This window comes from Microtus ochrogaster, linkage group LG4 (assembly GCF_000317375.1).
Source record: "Microtus ochrogaster isolate Prairie Vole_2 linkage group LG4, MicOch1.0, whole genome shotgun sequence".
Taxonomy (NCBI): domain Eukaryota; kingdom Metazoa; phylum Chordata; class Mammalia; order Rodentia; family Cricetidae; genus Microtus; species Microtus ochrogaster.
Window position 1 is genome coordinate 64,413,223 of NC_022030.1, and position 19,779 is coordinate 64,433,001.

At 48.4% G+C, this 19,779-nt stretch overlaps 1 protein-coding gene across 2 annotated transcripts in view; it reads left to right on the forward strand.

Annotated features, from left to right (window-relative positions):
- Ngef (neuronal guanine nucleotide exchange factor) overlaps window positions 1–19,779 on the forward strand; it is a 99,859-nt gene that overhangs the window by 64,291 nt on the left and 15,789 nt on the right. For both annotated transcript variants that reach the window (XM_005361734.2, XM_005361735.2), the window contains one exon: window positions 2,649–2,947. In XM_005361734.2, coding sequence (XP_005361791.1) covers window positions 2,649–2,947 — 299 coding nt within the window. The remainder of the gene's footprint in view (window positions 1–2,648; window positions 2,948–19,779) is intronic.

Sequence of the window (19,779 nt, forward strand, 5' to 3'; positions counted from 1 at the left end):
ACCAAAGACCAATCAGACTAGCAGGAGCACATGAGCCTTTGGGGGAAAATGCTACATCCAAATCTTAGCTCGGGGTAATTTATAATGTTTTAGATGCTTTCCCTCCGAGTTCTGCTGCAAGTCAGTCATCTGGGCCACCAGGAGACTGTGTCTGGTGAGGGCTGCTCTCTCTGCTTCGTGGATCTTCTAAGATCCATGGCAGAAGGAACAGTTGCAGCACCCTCCAGCCTGGAGCTCCACCCAGGGGACCCTCTTCCCAAAAGGCCCTTCCTCCTAAGACGATTACACTGGGCTCCAGATCCCAGCATAGGAATGGGGAAGGGAGGGAGGTGGGAAGTGGGAGAGAGGAGCAGCAGGACTTAGACCTCGGTCCTCCAGTGGCGCAAATGCAGATACTGAGACCCACTGGTGGTGGAGGTGAGAGCCTCCATCAGTCCCCATCCACTTCCCTGAGCACAGAATGTCCAGACCAACCCTCCCCTCTCCAATGGAAAGCAGCGGTGGGAGGGGACCGGGAAGAGGCGGCGTCCACTGTGAAGCTCTTTCAGAAATACCATTTTCAACACAACTACCCACAGTGCTGGTATTTTTGTCTCCTGTCAGTACATGCACCATCGAGAAGTCTGGGGTAGTGTTTGCCCGCAGTGTGCTGGCTGTGGCATGTGTTTTTTGAGCCTTTAAAACATGCTAAGCTAGACGCTTTCCGGAAGCTTAGAAATGGTGATTTCGAAAGGTGTTCAGCCATGACTAAGCACCCCCTCTGCTAAGTCATCTGGAGGTAGCCACAGCAAACATGGTCAGAGTCTGCATGATTGTTAGCATGGAGGGCTGAGAGGGAAATAAAACACTAGCCAGACAACTATGAGGACTTGGGTTCAATCCCCAGGACACACTAAAAGGCAGGCATGCAAGCACATGTTTGTAGCCCTAGTGCTGAGAGGCTGCTAAAGGGTACCCCTGGGGTTCACTGGCCAGCTAGCCTAACTTACCGGATGAGCCCAGGCCAATAAGAAACCCTGTCTCAAAAGAATAAAAAATCCAAGGTGCTCAGCACCTGAAGAATGGTGCATGCCTCCTACATGCATGCACACATACATGTTCATGCACATACATGTGCACCCCAGCGTTCACAAAACCAGCATGCATGTGTGTATGGTGTGCGTATGTTAAGCTGGTTTCTGAGGTGACATTAGACTGTCCTTGGAGAGCATAACCTAAGTGGGGTTCAGCATGGACTTGACTGCTCCTTAGCATCCCTCCGGGCAATGAACTCCATGTTGAATTCTGCAACTAGGAGAACTATAAAAACACAGGATCCTAATCCTCGGAAATCAGGGCTGTCCTTCCTTGTTGTAGAGGCTTCATGATGTACAGCCACAGAGTCACCAAGTGTCGGAAGCAAATAATTTAATTCATGGGATGGATTTATGCCAGACTCACTCCTGCCAGTGAATGCTATTTATCCTGCTGCTGTCAGGACTTCCACAGTGATCTACTTCTTCTTTCCCCCTTTCTACCATTTAGACATAATTCGGAACCACGTGTCCGTGTTGCCTCCACAGCAAGGACTTTCCAAGGGTCTGACTTACTGGATCTTACCTTTTCCAAGGCACTCCAAATATACCTGCATCTCTCTGTCACCTTAGCCCTCTGCCCCCTGCCTCCACCAATGAAGCTATCAGACCTCTTGCCAAACTGGTTACTTTAATATTGTTCATGATCCAGTGCCAGCTAGCTGTCGGGGCTCATCTTCTACCTTGTAACTGTGCCGTGTCTCTGCCCTGCCCCCACTTAATTGATGCCCTTGCCCTTATAGTCCTGGGAAGTGCCATGGGCCCTATCCTCCCTGCCGTGCATGCAGATACATCAATGTGCCTATCTGGGGTCTGCGCAGGCTCTCAAGGCAGAGTTCTATCTCTGTAGCATGACCTGCAAGACTCTTGGAGTAAATCCCCTCCCACTGCCTCTTGGCAGGCAGTATCCCACACCTTGTCCCTGCCAGCCTGTGTGGAGGAACTGTCACTTTGTTCTGTAGCCAGAATATCCCAAATGTTCATCTTATTTCTTCTCCGTGAGGTGCTGAGTTTACACTGATCCACCAACACCCCTAGCATCCTCCCTGAGATTTGGGTCACATTTGTTTTTAAATGTGGTTGGTCAGGGAAAACGCCTCAAGTGTGAGTAGCGGAGACAGCAGTTTGGCTCTGGGCTCAGTTGATGAGACACTGATTCAACATGAAAACTCATAGCCACTCCCAGTTCACAGGATGTACAGGCTACACGTCTTAATACTGAAACACTTAAAGCTGGAGAAAGGAACCTGGTGGGAGATTGAAACATAATTGGGACATTTCCATCAATTTTGTAAGCATACTTATTAACACATCAAGGTCTGTATTCTTGTTTTTTTTTTTCCTGTGTGCGTGGGAAAAGCGATTTTGAGTCTACTCAAGGATTTCTTTACTTGTCAGAGGAAACCTACGTATGCTGCTCTTCCACAGGAATGAAGGCGATGGGTGGTCTCTCCTGCAAGGCCAGAGCTGCTGCTGGGGCCTAGGGTGTGCTGCCTTCCTCTGTGTGTGCCTGGGGCTTCGAAAGGACCTTCGCCTGACCTCCTGTTCTTGTCTTTGTTGTAACTCTGATTTCAGGGCTCCTGTACCAAGAGTATAGAGACAAATCGACCCTCCAAGAAATTGAAACCCGGAGGCAACAGGATGCAGAAATACAAAGCAACTCAGATGAATCCCAGGCTGGGGAAGACACGCCAGAGGAAGAAGAGGAAGAGGAGGAGGAGGAACTGGCCAGTCCACCTGAGAGGAGGGCTCTGCCTCAGATCTGTCTGCTCAGCAACCCCCACTCCAGGTTCAACCTCTGGCAAGACCTCCCTGAGATTCAGAGCAGCGGCATACTGGACATTCTCCAGCCTGAGGAGGTCAAGCTGCAGGAGGTAATGAAGTTCTCCAGAGCTGAGCGGGTCTGGAGGTGCAGGGAGTCTGAGGGGTCCTCTGCAGAGCTGAGGTTCCCAGTTGGCTTGCTAAAGCGGTTCAGAGCTGAATGTGTCTATCTACCACAGATAGGAAAAGAAACATTTCACAGGTCACAGAGCACCCAGCCACTTTCTGGTCTGGCTCAGTGCCTGTGCTGAGGGTTAGAAGCATTGATACTTTTTGTTAGGCAGGGTGACTGCTTGTCTGTATCGTGACATTGAAACCCTAGGTGGTACAGAACTGGTGTCTGTGAAGTGACTCCTGACCTCTGCAGGTGACAATCAGCTGTGCTTTTCACATTTGGGGGCCTTGTGGATTCTGGATGAGTGAGGGTCCAAGAGACCCTTTGTGTGATGGTTCTGGACAATCTCCCAGAGGTCAAGGAGGTAGAGGCAGCAAGTGAGCGGTACAATGGTCTGTTGCTAGCAGTGAAAAAGAGTCAATGGGAAAGTATCCGTAATAGAAACGTGTAACGAGTGTTTGTTTTTTGTTGAGCAATGGTCTTAATTTTTTAAGAGCCAGGAAAGTATGGTAGAGAGGAGAGGATAGTCCATGGGAGAAAGGGTGGTCAATGGAGAGAGAGAGAGAGAGAGAGAGAGAGAGAGAGAGAGAGAGAGAGAGAGAGAGAGAGATTTGTAACTTGCTCTTATGGTTCTTGAGTATGAACTTTGTAGAAGAAAGTAATAATGTCACAATGTCTAAAGGCTAATGCCCAACACAGAGCCCAGCTCCTGCCTGTGTCACCCAGTTCAATTCAGGCTCCGCTACTGGGGAAGGAAGTAGTTTTGAAGGACCACCTAGGTTCCACAGGTGTGTCTGTCTGGCTGAATCGAGTAGAAATATATTTCAACTTTGACATTCTACCTAGCATGGGACTGCATCAAGACCTTATTTGGGTGGTGGTGGTTGTCATTAAGTAAAACTTAGAGACCAATGCATATATTTAAAACTTTGAAACATAGTATAAACCTTTTCCAGCATAAATAGAGCTAAACACAGAGGAATGTGCCCTTTATATATCACACAGGAAGGAGCAAGTGGCAAAGAAGAGGGGCTGGATGTATGGCACATGCCTGTAATTCCAGTGCACCATGGCCAGAGGCAGGAAGATTTGGGTTCAGAGTCATCCTCACCCACATAGGCCCTAGAAGCCAGCCTAGGCTACATGACAGCCTGCTGCAAAAACTGAAACAGAAGCAAAAAATAAATACCATACAGTGGCCACATTTAACACATCTCAGTTATGAAGGTAAATGAACACTAGGGGGCTCACTAGTGGATCAGAAACCAAGCCACCATGTGTGGTAGGAGGCAACTGGTTTGTTTCTGGCTGCCCAGACTCCAGATAGAAACTATATTATTTAAATCTCTGCTTGGCCAATCCCTTAAGCATATTGCTAGCTGGCTCTTACATCTAGTATTAACCTGTTTCCATTATTTTCTATTTTACCATGAGGCTCATGTCCTACCGACAACTCACATATTTCCCCTCTGGCAGCTACAGGGAGGGCATCTTGTGACTCTGCCTTCGTTCTCCCAGCATTCAGTTTGGTTTTTCCCACCTAGCTCTACTCTATCACAGGCCAAGCCAGCTTCTTTATTCATTAACCAATGAAAGCAACACATACATATACAGAAGGACTTCCCACACCAACCATATTATCAGACATAGAAAGCACTGTCGAAGGCCCTTCGGGTGGATAAAGGTGCCACTCACTTCTAAATGTTTTAAAATTCCATAAGTAGCCCACCAGCCACCCTTTCATGATGTTTTCAAAAGCAGACAATACCAGAGCCTTCATGGGCCCCTTGTAGCTTTCAGCTGAGTTTTTATGAAAATAATCTCTGCTCTGTTAGGCGTGAGAGCACAGGCCACTGATCCCTTCCCAGCTGGAAGGCAGACTTCCAGACTGCACGTGGAAACCTTGTCACAAGACAACAACCCCTTCCCTCAGCATCCGCACCTGTTGCTTTTTAGTGATAGACACAACTGCGTCGAATAAGGATGGAAGTTTGAATGAGGGTGGAGAAGCACGAATGACCAAGGGTCAACAGTGCTCACTGGCTGGCCAGGGTGCTCTGTGGCTACGGTGCAGGGGTGGCATCGGGCAGTGTGGGCTCAAGAGAACTCAGTCATGTGTGTGGTACACCCTTCTACTCTTGCAAGACTGTGGGCACCTCGCAGCAGTGAAAGGGGCATCTTCCATCAGATCCCAGCACAGGGCATTCAACAGGCAGTACAGGCTTAGCAGCCCCAGTCTGAAAAACACTAAATCTAAAATAAAACGCTCAAAACCCAGAAGTTTTTGAGCACAGATGTGATGCCACAGGCCGACAATTCTACACCAACCAACCTTTTCGCGTGTAAAACTATCGAAAATGTTTTATGTAAAATTACTTTTAGGGAACTGGAGAGATGGCTAGGTGGTTAAGAGCACTCGCTGCTCTCCTAAAGAACTGGAATTTGGCTCCCATTGCCCATGGTGACCGCTCACAACCACTTGCAAACTCCACCTCTAGGGGATTAACACACACTCTGTCCTCTGCAGACACACACACACACACAAATTCCATTTAAATTACTTTTTAAGCTATGCGCATAAAATGCTTGTAAACATAAATGAGTTCCGTAGTTAATCCAGGTCTTGCTTCCAACATTGCTCATTATTTTTGTGCAAATATCCTCAAATCCAAAAATGAAAATCTGAAGTCAGAAACTCTGCTGGTTGCAAGTGTTGGGCTAAAGACACTAGAATTTCACCTTGTTACCAACCGTGGGAGAGGCTGTGGTCACCCACATCTCTAGCCCCAGTCCCGAACCACCACTTGCTCTTTGATCTACTGAATGAAGAGTATGTCTTATTCTTGCCCTCCTCTCTTCTTTTCTTTCCTCCTCCTCTTCTTTTTTCATCATCTTTCTTCTAGGTTTTCATATAGCCCAGGTTGGCCTCAAACTCACTAGGTATCCGAGAATGGCCTTGGTCATTTTAAAAATAGTGTCTTTTTCTTATTTATTTGTAAATATTTATTTTACGTGCATATTTTGCTTGTGTGTTTGTCTGTGCACCTCGTGTGTGTCTGCTGCCCTCGGGTGTTTAGGTCCCATAGGACTGTAGTTGGGTGACTGTGAGTTGCCATGTGGGTGGTGGGACCCCAAACCACATCCTCTGCAGGAACTATATGTGCTCTTAACTGCTGAGCCACCTCTCGAGCCCCAGCCTTGAACTGTCCATCCTCCTGCCTCTACCTCCTGAGTACTGGGATTTCAGGCATATGCCACTGTGCCATATTTAGCTGGTACTGAGGATGGAACCCAGGACACATATTAGACAAACACTCCACCCGCTGAACTGCATGAACCCCAGCCTCATTGCCCCCTTTTCTGTCAGGCTTCTGTATTCAGGTTCTTGATTGATGAGCAGCTTTTACATATTTTATATATTTTATAATTTTTATATATTCTGGATGTTAATTCTTCCGACACTTTTAATGTCTTCCCCACAGTATAGCAGGGGGGAAGTGATAGAACTTACACCTGTGCCGGCACCCATCTGCCTGGGTTTTGATTCTCCACTCTGTTTCTTCTTAGCTGGACGACACTGGCTAATCCATAAAATGCCAGTATCTGGATCTATTTTCTGTTGCCATACTAGTACAGAGACTGGGTCGTTTATAAAGAACAGATGTGTGGTCAGCTTGAGCTTCTGGAAGCGAGGAGGTCAAATGAAGGAGCTTCGAGTGATGGGGGGGGCATGCTGCTTCCACTCACAGCGGGAGGCCAAATGCAATCTGGCACAAAGACAGCAAGAGGTGCCGAATCCCCCAATAGCTTCCCTATTCCCAAGAGGAAAGCATCAATCACTCACGAGGTCACCTTCTCTGAAACCCAAGCACCTCCCGAACTGAGAGTCAGGCCTCATGTGAGCGTTAGGGGGACACAAGCCATAGCAGGGTTCTCCTGGTTCCTGCCATTGCTCTGCGCAGATCAAGAGAATTTCCAAGTTCAAGATCATCATAACCCAGGCTTCTCCTTCTGTGACAGCTGTCTTCCTTCATGGAATTCCTCTCTTCCTTTTCTTAGAAAATCTTCTGGCCTGCTTATGTGTTTCTTCCTAGTTGTCTATGTGTGGTGATGGTGGTGGTGGATGTCTGAGGAGGAAGAGAGGCAGGCTCCAGCGGGTGGAGGAGCCATGATGAATCTGGCCCTAGGGTCCCGTAGGATGCTGCACACCATGCTGAGACACAACAGGGACACAGGAGCCTGAAGAAGAATCCTAGGGTACTTTGTGTAAAACACCGTAGTCCAAAGACAGTGCAGTGAAAGAGAATGTGAGCCACCTCTTCGAAATCTTTAGAGCCAGTCTGGTAGTTTGTGCCTGTAATCCCAGCACTCAAGAGGCTGAGGCAAGAGAACTGCTGGAGACTCTGTATCTGTGTATCTTGTTTTTAAACATAGTTTCAAGTTTACTAGTGTGTGTGTTCATGCATACTCGTATGTGTCTGGGTGTGTATGCCACTGAGTCATAAGGAGGACAAAGGACAACTTTGTAGCATTACTTCTTTCCTTCCACCTCTGCAAGGGTTCCCGGGATCACACTCAAGTCTTCAGGCTTATGCAGCAAGGACCTTTACCCACCGAGTCATCTGCCCAACCTGAGACTCCTATTTCTGCCCTAAAGGGGAGTGGTGTTTATTTCCAGGGACCATAAATACCACCAAAAATGCCTCAATGGGTCAGAACACTGGCTTCCCATTCCAGGGGACCCGTGTTCAATTCTTGGCACCTGCGTGGCAATGCACAGACATCAGTAGTTCCAATTTCAGGGCATCCAACACAGTCTTCTGGCACACACACATAGTACACGGACATGCATGCAATCAAAACACACACACATAAAATAAAACTTTCATTTTAAAAAAGGAAAGTTTATATTTGTTACTATTATCTATTGAAATTATACAAGCCATAACATCTCGCTACATAGTCTATTACAGTAAAAACAAGACAATAAAGTGTAGATGCTGTGGGCACTTCAGAATGGCAGTGCACATCTGTAAATGTGTATCCCAGCATCCGTGAGTCTGAGGCAAGAGACTCCCCAGCTCAAGGCCAGCCATATAGTGAGTCTGGGATAGCTTAATAACTTCAGCCTATTTCACTGGCAGTGGTGAGGGCATTACACTGAGAGTCCCGTGAACTCATGGTGCCTGAGCTGCATTCGGGGAGCACTCACAACGCCCCATATTCTACTATCAAACGGTGGAAGGCTGGAGCAATGGTTCACTGGGTAGCATACTTACTTCCCGAGTGTGAAAACCTGACTTTGGGCCCCCAGAACCCACCTAAAAGGCCAGGCACAGTGGTATGGCTGTAATACCATCAACAGTGAGAGAGGAGGCAGAGACAAGCAGCTCTCTGGAAACCCTCTGACAAGCTAGCCTAAAGTTCCAGGCCATTGAGAGACCCTATCTTAAGCAAAAGGATAGATGGGAAGTGAATTAAAAAAAAAAATCTCCTGTTTTCATATGGGTTGGTGACCCCGATTCCAATCAGCTGTGGAGGTCTATCAACAGTGACAAGATGAGCCACTCAGAGAAAAATGACCAAAGCGTTCACCTAGAAGAACAGGGCTGGAGAGGGGGCTCAAGGGTTAGGAGTGTGCATTCCCATTGAAGAGGACCTGAGTTTGGGTCTCAGCATCCCTATCAGATGGCTCACAACTGCCTGTAACTCCAGCTCCAGGGGCATCCAGTGCCTCTGACTTCTGTGGGTACCCACTCATATGTGCACATATACACAGACACAAACACACATACACATGCACGCACACATATACACAGACACACACAAACACACACACACACACACACACAATTTAAAAAAAAAAAACAACTACAAACGGCCGCTAAGTAAATGGAAGAAGTGAAAGTCAAATTCACTGATAATCAAAAAAATCCAAACCAAAGTGGCATCCAGGTTGTTTTCTGTACTTCAGAGTGACAGAGGACAACCTTTAATTTCTTTTCCTTCTGCCTCCACTTCTAAAATGCTGGGATTACAGGCTTGTACACCCTGGCAGTTTAGAGAATGCTGGGGGTGAAACCTAGGACTTCATGCATGCTTAGCTCCACCTAAGCTCCATCCTCAGCTCCAGCCCTGTACTTACACCTAAAATTTAGTTTGGGAGAATACTTATATGAGCACTGCCAGCACCGGCAATAAAGATATGGCAATATTTTTACCAAGATCAATAAAGAATGTATTTGCATGGCTCCCAGTCTTTCTTAACCTGGCACTCCATATTGTAAAATAGTCAGACACATGCACAAGTATCTGCTTATTAGGATGTCTAGCCCTGTAAAAATTAGGAAAGTGAGGGGAGAAGCCTAAATGCTCAAAGATGGAGGAATTGTCTAGTAAGATTGAACTACAGGTAGTTAAAAATGGGTTTACAGCAGCCAGGGTGCTGTTCAATATGGAGGACTTGCAGGGTATGTGCAAGGCCCCTGTGTCCTATCCTCAGCAGGGGGAGGGTAAAAACAGAAAACAGGTTTTCAAAGAATTAAGTAGTGAATATTCACAACATACAGTGTTTCCAAAAAGCCGAGCATCACGTCTATAGCAGACTGACAGCTGAGATGGCCCAGTGGGTAAAGATGCTTGCTGCCAAGCCTGACAACCTGACTTCCATCTCCCAGAGCCACGTGGTGGAAGGAAAGAGGATGACCCAACTTCAGGGTCATCCTCTGCCTGCCTCACACACGCGCAACATACACAAACCCACACACAAATTAATAAAATGTAATTTTTAAAAAGAAAAATACTTCCTTTACACATTTTTGCAATTTCCCATGGATCGGAATGATATATCTAAAAACTCGATGAGTCCAAGCTGATATGCACTACTATATTCAGCAGCAATCTCTCTCTCTCTCACACACACACACAGGTTTCCATGTGTCCTGCTCTGGATGTTTAGAGCCTGGCTTTACAGATTTATTTTAAAATTTTAATGTGTGCTTTCTATTTTGACAATGGACCTGAGATGTTCAGGTTTTATTCTTTGAATCAGTGACAAAAATCTATATTTACGTGGCTGCTGGGATTTCAACTCAGGTCCTCATGATTTCGTAGTAAACACTCTTCACCATTAAGCCATCTCTCCAGGCCCCTTAGACCTCTTTTTCCATCTATATTGCCGTGAGACAGGCAGCCTCTGGGTCCCACCAAGTCAGCGTGCGGCCAGAGCATCCCTGGTCCCTTAGCTACATAAGTGGCAAGTGTCCTTGACCCCCTCGTCCCCGTGACAACCTTGGGTAAGCCTGAGTCTGACTTGGTTCTAGAAGAATCAGGTTTTAAAGCAAAGGTGTGTGCTTCCCTCTATTTAAGTACAGCCTGTGGGTGGGAAGCAAGCGCTACCATGGAGGGATTTCTCCACTGATTTTTCGTTGCTAGCTTGCTCAGAAGCCCTTGGTTTTTGAGTCACTGTTTAAAAGCAGGGCAGTTTGAAAAAAAAAATAATAATTAGAACTGATTCAAATGAAAAGACCAGAAGGAAGGTGTGTGTAAAAGGTGTCGGGAGGCGGTGACTCCAAGCTGCTATGAGGTTCAGCTGGGTCTGTCTGTCCTGCTGAGCCCTGACTCAGAAGACAGAACTGCCTTTTGCTTCTCTGCCTCTTCCTTTCAGACGTCCAGAGCCTCCGTATACTTCCGGTGCTCTAAGCTCTCTCACTCTCTCCGTAAAGCCCCTCCCCATCATGTGATGTCTTATCTACAGTGTGGCAGGTGCCTCATGCTCACCTAGCTGAACTGGAGTGGCTCCTCACCCCCCTTTTATCTCCATCTTTTTTCTCCCAGCACCTTCAGAAACTTATAGTTTATTGCCCGAGGGTTTTTCCTTTAAACTCAAGTAAAACTATCCTTGAGGCTCAAAAGAAAAAAAATGTGTAGGGTATCTCAACAGGGAGGACAGGGGGCTTTTCTAGAAGGTGGCAGGAAGGGATGGAAGGAGACTACAGATCAGGGAGGAGGCATGGACAGGGAGGGTGGGGCTCTCCACCCAGCAAAACCTCAACCTGCTTGACAGTGCATGCCTGCCACCTGGCATGACGGGAAATGAAGAAGCCAGGGGCGCCTGGAATGGCTGTTGCTTTGGCTGTGGTGGCCTGTGTCCCAACTCTGTTCAGGACCCTACCTCTGCAAAGGGGCGTCTTTGATTGAGGGGCAGACTAGACAGAACTGGGGACATGAACAGGAAGTGGTGTTTGAGCATCTCCAGGGCACAGAGACACGCAAGCACACAGGTGGAGTGGCCTACAGGCTGGCAATGGGACTGGCAGCAAGGTTCAGCATGCCCAGACAGGAATAGGCCTCGTTCTTCTGGGGAAGGAGATGGGAGGGAACCCTACAGTCAACCACAGTCTGAGTCTACTGAGGCTGAAATGAGACTTGTAATTTATTGTTTTCACCCTCTTTTTATACCTTAGGGCAGCCATTTCCACCACCACCCCCGCAAACAGAGAAACTATTTGAGAAGGAAAGTACTTCCTGTTGTTGTATGGCAGACTTCTAACAAAAACTTAAATTATTGGCTATGTGTAGCTCGATGATAAAGCACTTACCTAGGACATGAGAAGTGTTGGGTTGGATTCCTAGTACTACAAACACACGCTTAAATTATGATTATTAGGTTATTTCCCAACCCCCGTTGAATTATTTGGAGCTTTTAAAGACTTGTTTGGTTTTTAATTATATGTGTAAGTGTGTGTGTGTGTGAGTGTGTGTGTGTGTGTGTGTGTGTGTGTGTGTGTGTGTGTGTGTGTATGCCTTGGAGGACAGAAGAGGGTGTCAGATATCCCAGAACTAAAGTTACAGTCAGTTGTGAGCAGCAAGTTTTCTTAGTCATGATATCATCTTATCAGATCCCTGAATGAAGAAAACCCTAACAACACTGCAAATAAGTCCTAAATAAATGGAGAGGGATGGGAAGTTTGGCCGCTTGCTCTAAGGTAGCCAGTAGCTATCACCTAAAACATCACATTTCTGGTCTGTTTGCTAGAGAAAGCAAGCAGAAAACGCTCCAGCAAAGCAGTTTGTGTATCTGATATAGAGCCCCAAAATGACAAAATTATCTCTTGTCTGGAGAGATGATTCAGAAATTAAGAACAGTGGCCACTCTTACAGAGGACCCAGGTTCAATCCCCAGGACCCACCTGATGGCTCACAAGCATGTGTAACTCCAGTCCTAGGGCATCTGATGTCTTCTCCTGGCCTTAACAAGCACTGTGTGTATGTGGTACACAGGCAAATATTCAGGCAAACACTCATACACATGAGCTAAAAATAAGGTGGTCTCAAAAAAAAAAAAAAACAAAGTACCAAGTATCTCTTACTCCTGTCTCTCACAGATTCCTGTTTCCCTGAGACACGTGTTCAGAGTGGAAGAAAGTGAGGAGGGATGGGGACAGGGTTGCTCATTTCTTTTCACTTAGCAAGCTGCTTATCACATCTCCCCATATTGATTCTTCTCCCCGCCCCAGATTTACGGGACTTACTGTGCAGCTGTCCCATAGCATAGCCAGTTCCTGGGGATGAACACCTACACTTGACTTTGTTATATACGCCGTATATCATAAGAAATAGAACGTGTGCTCATCTCAGTGCTGAGGGCATCGTGGCTGCTATGTAGAATTCCTGGTTACAGCCGAGGGATCTTAAAGTTTGTGGACGATGCTCCCCCACCTCAGCCACGTGTGAGTGCCCCAGCTCCTCATCCCTGTGGGCACATTATCTCGCTGCTTCTCCTGGCTTGCGAGAGGGGTGAAAATGGCTTCTCCTTACAGCTTCTGTCTATATACTTCTGGCAGCCAGGCCCTTCCATGGTCCTGTAACCTGAAAGATTTTGTAAACTATTCTGTTAGCCAGGTCTTCTTGCTTATACTTGGTCAGTGGCTCTGTGACACAGGACACTTGTTGAGGGTTGGGTTTGGTGTTCTGGGCCAGGGAACCTCAGACCCTCAGCTCTTGCACTGCATGGCTGCTACGTGGGAAGGTCCTTGTCACTCCTGGTCAGGCACTGTGGCCCAGGCAGCTGTCAATGGTGCCCCTGCTGGGTCCAGCTCTGTTGGCAGGCCCTGTGCTCACAAGATTTCAGCCACAAGGGGCTCGGTCTTGAACCTGGAGTCCCCTTAACAGCTTACTCCTGCCCAGAGGTTCTGCTTGACTAGAGGAGGCTTTCCAGACCCTGTAAACACTCTCAAGCCTGTGGTGTGTGCCAGTCCCAGGCTCTGGCTCTGCAGGCCAATCACCCTAGAGGTGAGGAATGTCTGGAAGAGTGAGGTGTGGGTTATCTCACACCCCTCACTGCCCTGTGTGGCTGCTCTGAGGACCAGAGCGGGCAGAAAGCAGGCATCCCAGGGGTAGAGGGACTCCTCCGTTCCTGTGACACCCTGCTGAGAGGAGCTGTGAAGTTGTCCTGACAGTCGCTCACCTGAGCCACTGCCCTGACCCAAGACAGTACCCACAGGCCCTCAGAGTGTCTGGGGAGCCGAGTGCTTGGCACCTGAAGCTCAGGCTGATCCTTGGCAGTGTTCAGAGGCCCCTGTAACCCCTGATGGTTTACTGAAGACATGGGGACTGGATGGTGGGTCTGAACAATGGCATCAGTGGGTAAGGTTCCCACAGCCTCCAAGGAAACCCAAAGCTGACGGACACCCCAAGGCCTCTGACACTATGGTTCATGCTTTCTCTGCCCTGCACCCGCCTCCAGACATAGGCAAATGGGCTAACAGCAAAGCCATGGTTAGAGCTTCAATGCGTCCCCTGAGTTGGGGGCTAGAAACTTAATTCCCCAAGTAAAGTGTTGAGAGGAGCTTTAAAGGGGGGCTAGGCCTTGAGGGTGGGAATGGGCTCGTTATCAATGGAGGGGATTCTGTCTTCTGAATGAGTCAGACCCCTCTTCTCTGGTGCATGTGAGCATGCCCTTGGCTCTCCCCAGGCAGAGACATGTTGACCTTGGACCTCAGAACCATTAAAAATCTTCTGCCTCTATATTCCCACTTGAGATCCTGCCCTGACTTCCTTTAACGATGGGCCGTGATGTGGGAGTGGCGGTGAAATAAATCCTTTCCTTGCCAGGTTGTTTTTGGTCATGGTGTTTTATCACAGCAACAGAAACCCCCACTAAGACAGAGGGAGGTGGTTCAGTCTCCAACCAGTGGAGAAACACAGGCTGCTCTCCGTTGTGGGGCTCAGATGCAGACTCAGCCCTGACCCCTGAGATGATCCTTTGTCTGAGAAAGCCCAGCTCTCCCTTGAGAGGATAGAAAGGGACCTTCCAGGACCCTGAGGTAGGGCTTCTGTTTCACGTGAGGGAGGTGGGAGGTGGGAGGTGGGAGAAGATATCTCTCCTCAGTCTCTGGTCTGTAGGCTCCTGGTGCTGAGTCTCACAGAGATTCGAGCATCCAAGATTCAGGGAGTTTGAGGAGCCAACCTGACATCCAGATCTGGGTGAAGTGCAGAGTCCAAAGTTTAAGACAAGTAAGGTAACAGCTGCAGAGAAAGGGCCCAGCCTTGAGTCAGACATGGAGGACAGTAAGATAGCAAGCACCCTCTCTGACAGGGCTCACCAGAGAAACAGAATTTAGAGAATGAACACACACACATGCATACATATATATAATAATAATCCCACATATATATATATATGTGTGTGTGTGTGTGGATTATTATTAATTAATTATTAATTGACCTATTATAATTAATTATTATTGACCAATGGAAGGTCCAAGAATTCAATGGCTGTTCAGTCCACAAGGCTGGGTCAGCTTGTCTTGTCTTCAGTATATACCAAAATCCCAAAGAAGTAGGCTCTAATGCCCATGAAGGAATGAACTTGCTAGTGAGAGTGAGAGCAAGCAGGCCAAGAGCAAACACTTCCTTCTCTTGTGTCCTTTATATAGCTGCCAGGAGAAGATGTGGCCCAGATTAAAGGTGGATCTTCCCACTTCCAAAGAGCTGGATTAAAGGTGTCTCTTCCCACCTCAAAGATCCGGATTAGAAGTGGGTCTTCCTACTTTAATTAAGAGAAATTCCCTCACCGTGCCCAGCCATTTAGGTTTTGGGTAATTCCAGATGTAGTCAAGTTGACCAACAAGAATAGCTACCACAAGTGTGTAAGACTCCAGGCTCGGTTCCTCCACCTGCCTCCCGTTTGTTGCCCCTTCCTACGTGTCTCTGATTCTTTTTCATATCCCTGTGCTGATGGTCATGGGCTCCTCTCCTTCTGAAACCACTTAATCAAGGCAGTCCCAAAAGACCTCACCTAACGCCCAGCCAGTCATGAGGCCATGTGCAGTTCCGTAGGCAGGACTGCAGCCACGCTGTGATAGTGGGGAGTCTTGCTGTGATAAAACACCCAATAAAAGCAATGTAAGAAGAACTAGCAGGCTCATGGTGGCATGTGTCTTTAATCCCAGCACTTGGGAGACGGTCGGATCTCTGTGAGTTCGAGGCCAGTCTATTCTACAAAGCCAGATCCAGGACATCCAGGGATAAGTTAGAGGGACTCTGTCTCAAAACAAAAAAAAAAAAAAAAAAGGAAACAAAAGAGTTTGGATTACAGTGTGAAAATATGTATTTCATGTGGTGGGGAAGGCAAGCTGGCAGGAAAGTAAATTGGCTGGCCACAGTGCGTCCACCGTCCGGCAGCAGAGGAAGATGGTGCTGGGGTTCAGATTGCTTCTCACCCTGTTATTCGGTTCAGCCCTCCAACCCTGGAGTAACACTAGCCCCATCAGGATGACTCTTCCTGTTTCAATCAACCCAAGTTGGAAATTTTGTCACAGATTTGTCCCTAGGCAATTCTAGATTCTGTCGAGTTGAGGACATGAACCACCACCCTTGGCCTCTGGCCAGGGTCCTGCCACCTCTCCCCGAGGCAAGTTGGCTCTGAGTGTGTTCACAGGTGTCCTGAGGGGTATGGTGCTAATTCGGTGTCCCCTTTCCCTGGAGGACAAAGAAAAGTCTACATTTATGCTGGGGGGTGGGGTGGGGAACATGCTGCAGAGGACACAGGACATGGCTGCTCCTCACAGCCTGGCAGGGAAAGCTGGGTGTGTGTGTGGGGGGGGGGTGCGCACGCGTGCCCGTACACACCTTCCCTCACTCTCTCCAGGAATCTCTTCAGAGGGGCCCTAGCACCTGGAGAGTCACCACCTTCCCATGTCCTGACCCTCCTTCACCGCCATCCTCCCTGCTCCCTGTCCCACGTGCCCAGTGTCGGGCATCGACATCCCTGAGAACGGGGCTTTTTTGTGATCCTTTGCCCCTCAGCGCCAACTTCACTTCCTAGGACAGACCCACCTTGCCATTCTGACCAGAGTGCCTTTCTACCCGTAGGTAAAGCAGTGCCCAGGTGGTGGGCAGTTGTGCCCAGGTTATCTGTCCGCTGCTCTGTGGCACGCTGGGTCCTGAGCTACGCTTTCTTCCTGAACCTCCCTCCTCACAGCCACCCAAGGAGCCACCACACAGCCATTCTCACTTGGGAAGATTAGGCAGTTATCACCAACCTCCCAAAGCCAGGGCATTGTTGGCAGCCCAGCTGCTCACAGCAAGCAGACATGTCACAGTCCTCACCTGCACTGGCCTTCCGGGAAACAGCAAATGTGAGCCAGTTCTTAGCCTGCACAAAGAATCCAGGCAGGGCGTCCTGTGATTCTCATGGTTCTTGGCAGGTAGCAAATGGAAGAGCTGAGATCTAAGAGCACCACTGGGGGACCAAGCTGTGATTCATGAAACATGGGTCAGTCTAATTGTGTGACTGAGGACACCATCCGGCAGTCAGGCTCACAGAGCAGTCAGGGAGGAAGCTACGGTGTTCCTAATTCATGAAGTGTAGCAATGGCCGCTAAATAGTTTTGTAGTCTCTCTCTCTCTCTCTCTCTCTCTCTCTCTCTCTCTCTCTCTCTCTCTCTCTCTCCCCCCTCTCCCTCTCCCTCTGTCCCTCTCTCTCTGTCTCTCTCACACACACACACTATACATACTCATAAGCACATCCATACATATACTCGGACTCTTAGCTACTCATACACACATTCTCACACATTCACGTGAACACACATTCACATGTGTGTGTGAACAAACATGAACACAGAGTCATTTTTCTTGAATGCGATGGGATAGCTGAGACAAAGTAAATAATCCAGCATAGTGATGCAAGCCTTTAATCCCAGCACTTGGGAAGCAGAGGCAAGAGGATGTCTCTGAGTTTAAAGAAAGCCTGGTCTACAGAGCAAGTTCCAGAACAGCCAGTGCTACATAGAGAGGTCCTGTCTCAAAGAGGAGGAGGGGGATTTATTTTGACTCTGTTTCAGAGGTTCTGGCCCACACTCTGCTGGCTCTGTTGCTGTGGGCTAGGGATCAGGCTGAATCCCATGGCAGGAAGCAGCTCACCTCATCACAGAAAGCAGGGAGAGATAGGAAGGGTCTTAGACAGGAGCCACCACTCCCAGGGACCTACTTCCTCCAGCTAAGCCCATGTCCTGAAGTTTCTACCATCTCCCAAATAGCAGCGGAGGACTACACTTTCAACATGGGAGTCTGAGGGGTGGAGTGGAAATCTCGTATTCAAATCACATCTATATATACTCGTGTGTGTGTGTCTGTCTGTGTGTCTGTGTCTGACTGTGTGTTTGTGTATTTGTGTGTGTGTTTTGGTTTTGGGAAACAGGGTTTCTCTGACTCTCCTGGAACTCCCTCTGTAGACCAGGTTGGTCTTGAACTCAGAGATTTACCTGCCTTTCCCTCCCAAGGTGCCACCACTGCCTGGCCTACATACACTCTTTAAACCCACATTCAGGCACACCTCACTACCTGGTGTTGCTTGAGAGGCGTCACCCAGTGTGCCCTTCTCTGCTCCCTTGGGTTGTAGCTGCATCCATGGTGTGATAATCACCCCTAGAGCCTGGTGCTGCACCCTCGCAGCGGGTGCCCAGTGAGTGTGTGGCACAGATGGCTGGCTGGCTGCCTAAGTGAGGAGCACACAGGGCCTGGGTTCCTCATCCCTCATTTCTTTTAAGGTTTTTTTAGGGGTTTTGTTTGCACTGGGGATCAAATTGAGGGCCTTTCACATGGTGGGCAAAACCCCTACCAGTGACGCACGTTGCCCGGACCCCTCGTCTCTCCGGTATAACCATGTAAAGGCTTGAGTGGCTGACAGTCAAATTAAGATTGATGAGGAAAAGACAGCTGCATTGATGTAGCAAGTAATGTAGCCTGCTAAATAAAGATAAACATCCTGGCCAAGGAAAACTCACAGATGACTAACCGCCTATAAATGGATAAGGCGGGGAAGGGTGAGTGAATGGGCTCAGCCAGCATCAGTAGTGACTCAGGACAAGGCCTGCTGGGTGTCAACCGCAGCACAGCCAATCCTGAAGTCTCCAGACCCTGCTCCTCATAGTCACTGGGACAAATGCTGTCTTCAGCAGGGTGCACTTGCGAGTATAGTCCTCGGTGTCTCGTACAGTGTCCTTAGAGCCATCTGATAGGTGTGCCTCTCGTGTAACTGTGTGGGGGTGGTGGATCCCTCAGTCTCTGATAGGGTCGTCTGCAGTCAGTTGGGTCAGTTACACATATGAGCTTGGAGTCTGGCTACTCAGTTATCTCAGCATCCTTTTGAGAAATTAAACTTAACGGCAGGAAGATGAATTACTAATGTGTTTGTAGCGGAGAAGCTTCCAGAAAATGTCATGCCCAATGTAGCCTTCTTCTAGACTGAGCTGCGTACAGGCAGCTACAAAAACCAAAGATGGATTTTCAGTCAGCATTTGGTCCCAGGGCCACAACTCATGGCATCTCAACCCTATTGACACTGTATCAAGTCAAATGCAGCCCGGGGACCTGGGGTCTGGTGTGGCTGTGATATCTCTGTAGACTTTCTTATTGTTGCTGCAGAACGTCTTCAGCTTACAAATGCATCCCCTGTCTCAAAGGGCCTCACCAGACCTACTGGCTGACAGGGCTTCACAGGGAGAGGTGGCTGGAAACACCCAGTTAACCCTGCTTTGCCTGGACCCAGCCTGGCAGGAGCCATAACAGAGCCCAGGATATGGAAAACCCTTTGACTGAATCTGGGTTGTTGCATCAAGTCACATGACTTTGAGGGTGTTGGTCACCACTCTGCATCTGTGTTCTTCTGGTGAGACAGGAGTTTCTACATCTCCCTTCTGGAAGACCCTGAGGATTAATGAGACAGCGTGGGAAATCCATCGCCCACCTCAGCCACACCCAGGCGCGTGTGTTCTGGGGACAGACAGCAGCCCCTCCCTCCCTTCCACCACCCACCTCCCTCCCTTCATAATTCCTGAAGCTGGAACCTGCACTGCTGGACCCCCTGACCATTGCTGCTGTCTGTTCTCAGTCTGATGGACTTGTCTCTGAGGACTGCTATTGCGTACTAGCTGGCATGAGATGATGGAATTTACCCCCCCCCCACACACACACACAAGAAACTGAAGTGGAGCTGTCAGCAGGGCCATTCTCCCTCCTAAGCTCCAAGGAGCCTTCCTTCCTCTCCCAGTCTCTGGCTACAGCCTGGTCCCCACTGTTGTAATTAAAAAAAAAAAAAAAAAAAACAGCACATGAAAGCAAGATGTCATGTGATAGAGCTCAGGTGGGGAGGGTTTTTATTGGGGAAAGTGAGTGGAAAAGGGGGGAGGGGAAAGGGGAGACCAGCCTCTGGGGACAGGAGTAGCAGAAGAGAAGAGGGAGATGGAGGGAGAAAAGGAGGAA